At 34.4% G+C, this 9,683-nt stretch overlaps 1 protein-coding gene across 1 annotated transcript in view; it reads right to left on the reverse strand.

Annotated features, from left to right (window-relative positions):
- Window positions 1-9,477, reverse strand: part of LOC102826461 (selection and upkeep of intraepithelial T-cells protein 8-like) — a 63,965-nt gene extending 54,488 nt beyond the window's left edge. Inside the window, exons 1-2 of the mRNA XM_006839855.1 lie at window positions 9,417-9,477; window positions 2,609-2,713 (exon numbers count right to left, since the gene is read on the reverse strand). Coding sequence (XP_006839918.1) covers window positions 2,609-2,713; window positions 9,417-9,477 — 166 coding nt within the window. The remainder of the gene's footprint in view (window positions 1-2,608; window positions 2,714-9,416) is intronic.
- Window positions 9,478-9,683: the final 206 nt, after the last annotated feature.

Below are 9,683 nucleotides of genomic sequence, written 5' to 3' on the forward strand. Positions count from 1 at the left end.
AGGATCGAACATTGTTTCGTTCTGCTGTGCATGGGGTCGCTATGAGTCGGTTCCGACTTGATGGCACCTGACAACAACAACAACAACAATAACCCCCTGCTGGGAAAAACAAAACAAAACTATATTGCAAGGTTAAATCAGAATTTTTTGTTCATCTTATTTTGCTTTAAAACCTATGGTCTCTTTGATGAACTTGACCTTTAGTTATGGATGTAGTAGCTCAAAATACCAACTGAGAGGGAATAAGTCTTCACTTCAAGACTCAATCCTATCTCTCTGTGATAAGGATGAGCAATGTAGACATTGACTACCTAAAATGGGGGTAGGGATGGGGACCATAAAGGCACAAAGTTACTTGCTTACAAGTTTTCAAGAGGGAGTTTAGTTTCAGAGTGTGGGGGGGAAGTTAGAATCCCCATTGAATAGTTTTCATCTTGTCTAGAAGGGTCTGGTGAAAGGAGATGAAGATAGGATTCTTATGATTCAATAGTGAGTAATTGTTATCATTACTATTGTGATTCTCACAACTTTAAAAGCAGAAGTTTGTAACAAAAAGGGGAGATTAGTTAATCTTACATTCCAGGAACAGAGGACCCTAGGACCATCAAGGGAGAAGAACATGAGCAGAATGTGGGACCCTATGCAGAGAAGCGGCGACACCAGAGATGGAGGCAGAGATGAGGACATGGAGAGATAGAGTAGCTCAGGACTCTAGACTCATGGAAAGAGAAAGGCTGTGTGCTGGTGGCCAGGTGGCAGACTTGTAGAATGTGCCCTTTAGTTGTTTAAATGATTATATATTCCTGAGTGTTTTTGTGTACATCCCCTGATGAAAACAAAACAAAAAAACCAGAAGGAATAGAAGTAAGTACTGTTGAATGATGATGCACGGAGGAGATTGTAATCATTGCAATAAAACGATGAGCATAAAACCAATGTTCTCCCATGTAAACTAATCACTTAATTCACAATAATTTTTAAAATTTCCATGAAAAAGTAAAATAGTGGTCTAAAATTTTCAATTTTGAGGAAAATTGTAAATCCATAAATCCAGGAGTATCAAGAAATGCCTAGCAAAATAAACTTGAGGAAAACTATATACATCATAATCAAATGATTTCCAACAAGTGTTAAAGAGAAAATATTAAAATCACCATTTTACATATAAATTCACGTATGCACACACACATACAGGGTAAAACAGATAAAAATGGTGGTAGATTTCTCATTAAAAACTGCCAAAAAAGCACGATGGAGCAATATCTTTAAATAACTAAAGGAAAAGAAAAAAACAACAACTAGAACTCTATGTTGTTATTGTTGATAAGTGTCACCAAGTCACTTCTGTCTTATAACAACCCTGTATAGGTTTTCCAAGGAGCGACCTTGAGATTGAGTGCTTATCTTATGGCACCACATGAAAATATTTCAAAATTAAACAAGACATTTTTAGACATAGTAAGTAAGCCTGTATGTAGCAGAGTGGCTCTGTAGGATAAATATTGGACTGTGAACCACAAAGTCGATGATATGAGCCCACCAATGGCTTTCTGCTCTGGTAAAGATTTACTGCATCAGAAACCCCATTCAGTGTCACTATGAGTCAGAACCAATCTACTACATTTAAGCATGTATGCGGGTGTGACAATAAGGTGAAACATAACAACAATTTTGTGCATGCCACAGTTCTGGGCTGAAACATAACAATAATTGTGTGCATGCCACAGTTCTGAGCCGTGTTTTATTCTCTTGTAGATAGGGTGACTGTGAGTTGGCGCTAACTCAAAGGCACCTAACAACAACAAGCAAACTCACACAAAAGGAACCATTTGAAGAAATCCTCTGTAAAATAAATAAAAGAAATCCTTTGCATCTGGAAAATGCTACCAGATGGAGATATGTATGTTTATAAAGAAATAAAGACAACTGTAAATGGTTACTACATTATTAAATATATAATGATATTTTCCCATTTTAAAATGTATTTAAAGGTATTGAAAAATTCAAGACTTTAATTGTAATATTGAAGAGATCTGTGAGAAAAAAATCTTGCTTGCTGAAAGTAGACTCCTGGTATGGCACGGTAGGATGAGCACTGGACTGTGAACCACAATGTCAGCAGTTCAAACCCACCAGCTGCTCCTTGGAAACCCTACACAGATTCGTTGTGTCGGAATTGATTCAATGGCACTTAACAACAACAACAATTAGGAAAATACTGAAAGACACAGAAAACATCAATAGAAGATGGAAGAAACACACAACCACAGTTCCATAAAAAGTTGGTCAAGGTTCACCATTAAGGAGACAGCATATGATCAAGAACCCAAAATATTGAAGGAAAAAGTTTAAACTGTGCTAAGTGTATTGGCAGAAAGAAAAAAAAAAAAGAATAAGAAGTTGGCAGAATATCAATTGAAATGTTTAAACAAACTAATGCCTCCTGGGAAATGCACACTCATGAATGCCAAGAAATTTGAAAGATAGCTGCTTGGCCAACTAACTTGAAGAGATTCGTATTCATGGACATTCCAAAGAAATATGATCCAACAGAATGAAGAAATTGTCGAATAATGCCATTCATATCACAAACAAGTAAAAATCTTACTGAAGATAATTACAACTGTGTTGCAATACACTGACAGAAGACTGCCAGAAATTCCAGGTGGATTCAGAAGAGGAGATGGAGCTGGACTATCATTACTGAAATTACCTGAAAACAGAAAACACAAGAAAAATATGTACCTGTGTTTCATTTACTATATTAAAGCATTTGACTGTGTGGATCATAACATTGCTAAGAATAGGACTTCCAGAACATTTAAATTCATTCATGTACAACCTGTACACAGACCAAGAGGCAGTCATTAAAACAGAACACGGGATAGTGCATGGTACAGTGTCAGGGCTGTTTCCTTTCACCATACTTATTCAATCGGTATGGTGAGCAAATAATCTGGGAAGCTGGACTGTATGAAGTAAAACAAGGAATTAGGATCTGAGGAAGACTTATTAATACCCTGATATACTGATAACATAACCTTATTTGCTAAAAGTGAAGTAAGTGCTTACGTACTTACTGATGAAAATCAAAAACTTTAACCTTAAGTTTGAATTACCCCTCAAAATTAAGAAAACAAACACACCCATAATTGGACCAATAAGAAACGTCATAAAAAATAGAGAAGGATTGAAGTTGTCAATGATTTCATTTTTCTTGGATCCACAATCATTGCTCATAGAAGCTGAAGTAAGGAAATCAAATGGCATATTGCATTGGACAAATCTGTTGCAAAAGATTCATTTAAAATGTTAAAAAAACAAAGATATCACTTTAAAGATTAAGATGAGCCTAAACCCACATCATGGTATTTTCAACTACCTCATATGCATGTGAAAGTGAATTATGAATTAAGAAGATGGAAGAAGAATTGATGCATTTGAATAATAGTGTTAACAAAGAATATTAAATATTGCAGGGACTATCAGAAGAATGAGGAGCACAGTGGTTCCATAAAATAAGTACTTGAGTGTGAACCACAAGGCCCCTGATTCCAGCCCTCCAGCCACTCCACAAGATAAAGATGAGGCTTCTTGCATCCTCAAAAAATTTTAAAAGCCTTAGAAACACTATACAGAGTCACTCTGAGTCAGAACCAACTCGATGGCACTTAAAAACATCAGAAGATTGAATAAATCTGTCTTGGAAGAAGTACATTTAAAATGCTTCATGGAAGTGAGGATGGTAAGACTTTGACCAATGTACTTTAGACATGTTATTAGGAAGGACCAGCCCATGGAGAAGGACATCTTGCTTGGTAAAGTAGAAGATCAGCAAAAATGAGGAATGCCCTCAATAAGATGGATTGACACAGTGGTTGCAGAAATGGGCCCAAGCATAGCAACAATCTTGAGAATGGCAAGGACCAGGCAGTGTTTAGTTCTATTGTATATAGGGTTGCCATGAGTTGAAACACACCCAACAGCACCTCACAACAACAAGTATTTGAAGGAAACAATGACACATTTAGCGTGAGTTTTATAATATATATACAAGTAAACCATATGATAGAAATACCACAAAGGCCAGGAGTAGTAACAAGGAATACCACTGTAAATATCTTATGCTACAGGTAAAACAGTGTAATATACCATTTAGACATAGTGTAATAGGTTAAAGTTATAAATTATAAACCTAAAGCAGCTCCCAAAAGAATAAAACAGAGTAATTAGCTGAAAATCCCACAAAGGAGATAAAATGTGTCATTAAAAAAATTCCAGGTAATATCAAGTGTTGGTGCCCAAAGAACCTTGTCTATTTGCCATACTTAATAGTTGCCATACAACATTCCCTTGTTTGGTTTTATTTACTTATGAAAGTATTGTTCTCTCTCTTGTAGACTATGAAACAAGCACATACCCAATTTGTTTTATTTTTATCAGTTTTATTGACATATATTTCATATACCATACAATTCAATACTTTTAATATATTTATGAGTTTTGAAGTCATCACACAATCATTTTTAGTACATTTTTATAACTCCAAAGCAAAAAGAAATCTAACATCCATTATCTTTCGTTTTCTTTCTTCCCATCATAGTCCCCCACCATAACCCAAAGAAACCAATAATCTAGCTACTATCTCTATAGATTTGCCTATTCTGGATTTTATATAAAGGAAATGATAAACAAATATTAAAAACCTCAATCCAAAAGATACCAGAGAATAAGAAAAACAGGAATAAATAAAATATGGATCAAAGAGAAAACAAATGACAAGGTATTAAATTTAAACCTAGCTATATATCTGGTGTGGCGCTGTTGGATAAGCACTGGACTGTTAACTTCAAGATTGGTGGTTCAAACTCACCAGTCATTCCTTGGAAACCCTATACGTGGTCACTATGAGTCAGAACCAACTTGATGGCACTTAACAACAGCATTCTACAATCACATTAATTTGCAAAGTTCTGAAGTGACTTTTTTGTTGGGAGGGGGACAATATTTGCTAAAGTCCTCACTCTGTCACTCCAAAAGAATTTGGTGCTCTGTTGTTGTTGTTGTTGTTGTTAAGTGCTGTCGAGTCAATTCAGAACCATAGGGACACTGTATGGGGCTTCCGAGGAGCAACTGGTAAGCTTGAACCACCGACCTTTCAGTTCACATGGCTTTGCAGTCTGGTGCACTAACCCATATATAGTTTTTATAGTTTTTTGATAGACTAACTCTTCTACTATTAAAAACAAAAACAAAAACAAAAAACAACACCTCCCTTTATCGTTAGTAACATATAGTTTGCTTCTAAATTAATTCTGTCTACTATTGTTATAGCCACTTCACCTCTCATACTTGGTGCCATCCTTTTGCCCTCAATGCATTTGCTTCTTTGAATTAAAGTGTGTTTTCTGGGCACAGGTTATAGTTGTATCTTGTGGTTGTTGTCTTTTAATTCAGTCTGACAATCTTTACCTTTTTATTGGGTTATTTAATCTATTTCTATTTAATGTTATTATTGATATTGTTTGAACTGACATGTCATTTTTTTCCTCTGATAGCTATATATTCTGCACCTTCTTTTTCTTATTCCTTCTTTGCTGTCTTCTTTCCCATTAAGTGAATAAAAGACAAGAGAACAAGGATATATATACAAACTTTGATTCATGATCTTTACAATTCTGGTTCACTTCATTTTTTTCTGTGAACTTGTGATGTCATTACCTTACAACATTACCGATTTTCCCCACTTATCTCCTTTGTGTGATTATTTCTGAGTATATCATAATTCTGTATGACAGTGTGATAGTTTGATTTTAACTTCTTTGATTATAGATTAGTGATGTTGACAATCTATTAGCACATATTGTTTTATTTTATTTATTTAATCTTATTTTATAATTCAAAATTAATTTGGTACCAAATTCTTTGAGAAGTTCTATACAAATATTAAACTATGCCATCATCATTAGAAATCTATATAATAGGTGGTTCTGCTTGATCTGTCAAGTCCTAAAAAAGCCATAATAAAATCTACATCTATGTTTTTGAATTTGTATATATTCCTTTAAATGTTTCCCTTATAGACTTAAGATTACATATGGAGTCCTGGTGTGGCACTGTAGGATGAGCACTTGATGGCAAGGTCAATTTGAACCACAAATTCAGCTGTTCAAACTCACCAGCCACTCCTCGGAAACCCTGTACAGAAACTAATTCAACAGCACTTAACAATAATAACATGAACAATTTTAGATTTTTTTTAATATCTTGGTGACTGATTACATCTCTATTTTGTGAATAATCATTTATGTCTAATCACTGTTTGCTTTCATACATTTTATTAATATTAATATATGTTTTCCCACATTTTTGCTAGAATTGACATTGTTTAATTTTTGTGTTCCAATTTCTGTCTTCCACATTGTTAGCTGTTTTACAAACATCATAGACTTACTGAATTTAAAAGTATTTCCTTTAAATGACATGTTTAATACATACATTGACTGGATACATTTAATGGAGCTAGACAGATTGTGATTTATTTCTATTTTCTGAGAATTACTTTTATTTTACTTAAATTTTATTAGTTTTATTTCAGTTAGTCCACTAACTAGCTTTCTAGCTTTTGATTTTTTTAATGCAATAGTTAATCACTATACAACCAAAACATTAGTGGTTCAAACACACCCAGCATCTTCTTAGGAGAAAGACTGAATGATTTGTTTCTACAAAGATTACAACCAAGAAAATCCTATAGAGCTATTCTATTCTGTAACACATGGGATGTTATGAATCAAAATTGACTTAACATCACCCAATATATTTCTGCTCCAGTAAAGATTTACAGCCTTGGAAACCCTGTACAGGGTCACTATGAGTTGGAACCGACTCCATGGCACATAATCACCAATATAATATAAACGTGTTAGTTTATATTAGAGCTATAAGTAAATTTGAATATCTGAATATATTTTGTTTGCCCTGTATGTGACGATTATTTGGCTATGCATAACCACACAAAGGTGTGGTGCTGTGAGTTTAATGCACTGGATTGCAAGGTCAGTTTGAACTGTATGGTCAGCAGTTCAAGCTTACTAGTGCCTCCTCAGAAACCCTATACAAGATTGCTATGAGTCAGAACCAACTCAATGGCACTTAAAAACAACAAATAAGCACAATAATTTTCTTCTGAGTTCATATTTTAATTATTTATTCCACAGGAGTCTCCTTAAATTTCAAGATGAGAAGTTTGATGTGTGTCAAGTTCGTCATCGTTGTAGGAAACCTATCAATGAAAGAAAATTACACCGTTTTAAAGATAAGTAGGTGAGAAGAGAACATGTTTAAGAACATTGATTTCCTCTAAAATTCCAAGGATAGTTTGGAGACAATCATCAAAACAGCTTTTATTTAAAACTCGATTAATGTGAATTATCCTGTTCCTTCCAAATCTCTGCTGCAAGAAGCATGCAATGAATAAAGCCAGCATTCTATAAAGAAGTCAAATTTCATTTGCATAATATCTATTTGAAACTGAGGGTAAGTGCATAGATTAAATTGTAAACATGGATACTTTCACTTCTCTGCTTTTTTTTTTTTATTATTAAAATTCAGCAACAAATTGAGAGCATTTCAATTTTTAGACATATCAGAATTTTGAAGTTATTCCAATATTGTCTATACTAGCTGCTCCTTTGAAGATTTAAAGCCTCAGAAATGCTACACATGGTCACTATGAGTCAGAACCGTAACAGCAATATCAACATGCTACAGGATCATTCTGAGTTGGAATCAACCTGTCAACATTAGGTTTGGTTTTGGTTTCTTTGTGTTGCATCCTTCAGAATGGATTATACTTCAACATAAAGAAAACAAAAATCCTCACAATGGGACCAATAGGCAACATCATGATAAACTGAGAAAACACTGAGGTTGCCAAGGACTTCATTTTATTTAGATCAACATTCAATTTCTAGGGAAGTAGCAGTCAAGAAATAAACTATGCACTGCACTGAGAAAATATGCTGCAAAAAAACTCCATTTTAAGAATAAAAACCAAAGATGTAACTTTGAGGGCTAAGGTGCACCTGACCCAAGCATGAGTATTTTCAGTCTCCTCACATGTATGCAAAACCTGGACCATGAGTAAGGAAGAGTGAAGAAGAATTGTTGCATTTGAATTACGGTGTTGGTGAAGAATATACTATGGACTGCCAGAAGAACAAAAAAGTCTGTTTTGGAAGAAGTACAGCCAGAATGCTCCTTATAAGTGAGGATGATGAGACTTAGTCTCATGTACTTTGGACAGATTATCAGGAGGGACCAGTGCCTGTAAAGGAACATCACGCTAGGTACATTAGAGTATTAGAAAAAAATAGGAAGTGCCTTATCAAGATGGACTGGCACAGTAGCTACAAAAATAGGCTTAAACATTGTAAAGATGGCACAAGTTCAGGCAGTGTTTCATTATTTTGTACATGAACTTGTTATATGTTGAAATCAATAACAAACATCATTATTAATTTCAGTTCGGTTAGCAATGATAAACAAATTACAGGAGCCTAAATAAATCCTATACAGAGTTACAATGAGCTGGAACTGATTCAAAGTCACTTAACAACAACAAATAAAGGTGATAAAATGAATTGGAGCTTTTCAGTTCTGAGTATTACACAATATCTAGTTCAAATTAATTAGTGTGTTATCCTGAACCTTTTTTTGTTTTTATGCACTTTTTGGAGAAACATAAACAGGGAAGTTGATAAAATTTTTTAATGACTAAAACAATCCCTTAATTGGTATCAGGAAAATACAGAGGAACAGCATCAAGTACTGTCTTTGTAGTCCCATGTAGCTGAAAACAAGGCTTGTTCTTGAGCTATCTTGTTTCCTTCACTGTAAGAGACCAAAACACTTCTCCTTGACTCTAATCCTGCTTTTTATTCTATAAAGACAACATGTAAATGTAACTTAAATAGAAAAACAAACAAATAAACCAAAAAAACAACAACAAACAACAAAAATTGACTACAGGCTTATTTCTACCTCTCCTTCTTCTTTGAAAATCTATGTAAATGTAAGAAACAGATATAGATGATAGTCCTAGAACCCCGAGATTCAGGTGAAAGGATAGAAAAGTAGATTGAATGCTTACTAGGCGAGAGAGTTGAACAGACACAACAAAAAAGGAGACAGACTAGTGACTGGGGCTGACTGACCAGACACAGCACAGTCATCTTAAGCTTTTGTGAGTGGTTCCAGAGACAAGATAACATATTGATATTGCAGAAACTGAAGGTACATGGTAGGCAGGAGACCCCAGAATTTTCTCCACTACTGGTGTGAGCATTTCCCCTGGTCTTTGCCTTTCATTGTTTTTGCTTATTCTTTCTTCCCTTCTCCCTCTCTTTACCTACCCTTGATTTTCATCCTTTCTATCTCTGCATTCATTTTTTTCTGGTTCTCTTTCCCAACCATTGCTACTGTATTTCTTTACTACTTTCTAAAATCTTTCCCTTTGACTCACCCCTTTCTCTAATCGTTTTTAGTCCTTTTTGTTTCTTTTAATTTTCTCTTGTATTTTTTGATTTTTGTTTATCTTTGTCAAAGTTTATTCTCCTCTCCCTCTTTTTGCTTTTTGTATTATTTTTCTAGCTATTACCTATTTTTTTCCTTCTTTATTT

This window comes from Chrysochloris asiatica, unplaced genomic scaffold (assembly GCF_000296735.1).
Source record: "Chrysochloris asiatica unplaced genomic scaffold, ChrAsi1.0 scaffold00026, whole genome shotgun sequence".
NCBI lineage: Eukaryota > Metazoa > Chordata > Mammalia > Afrosoricida > Chrysochloridae > Chrysochloris > Chrysochloris asiatica.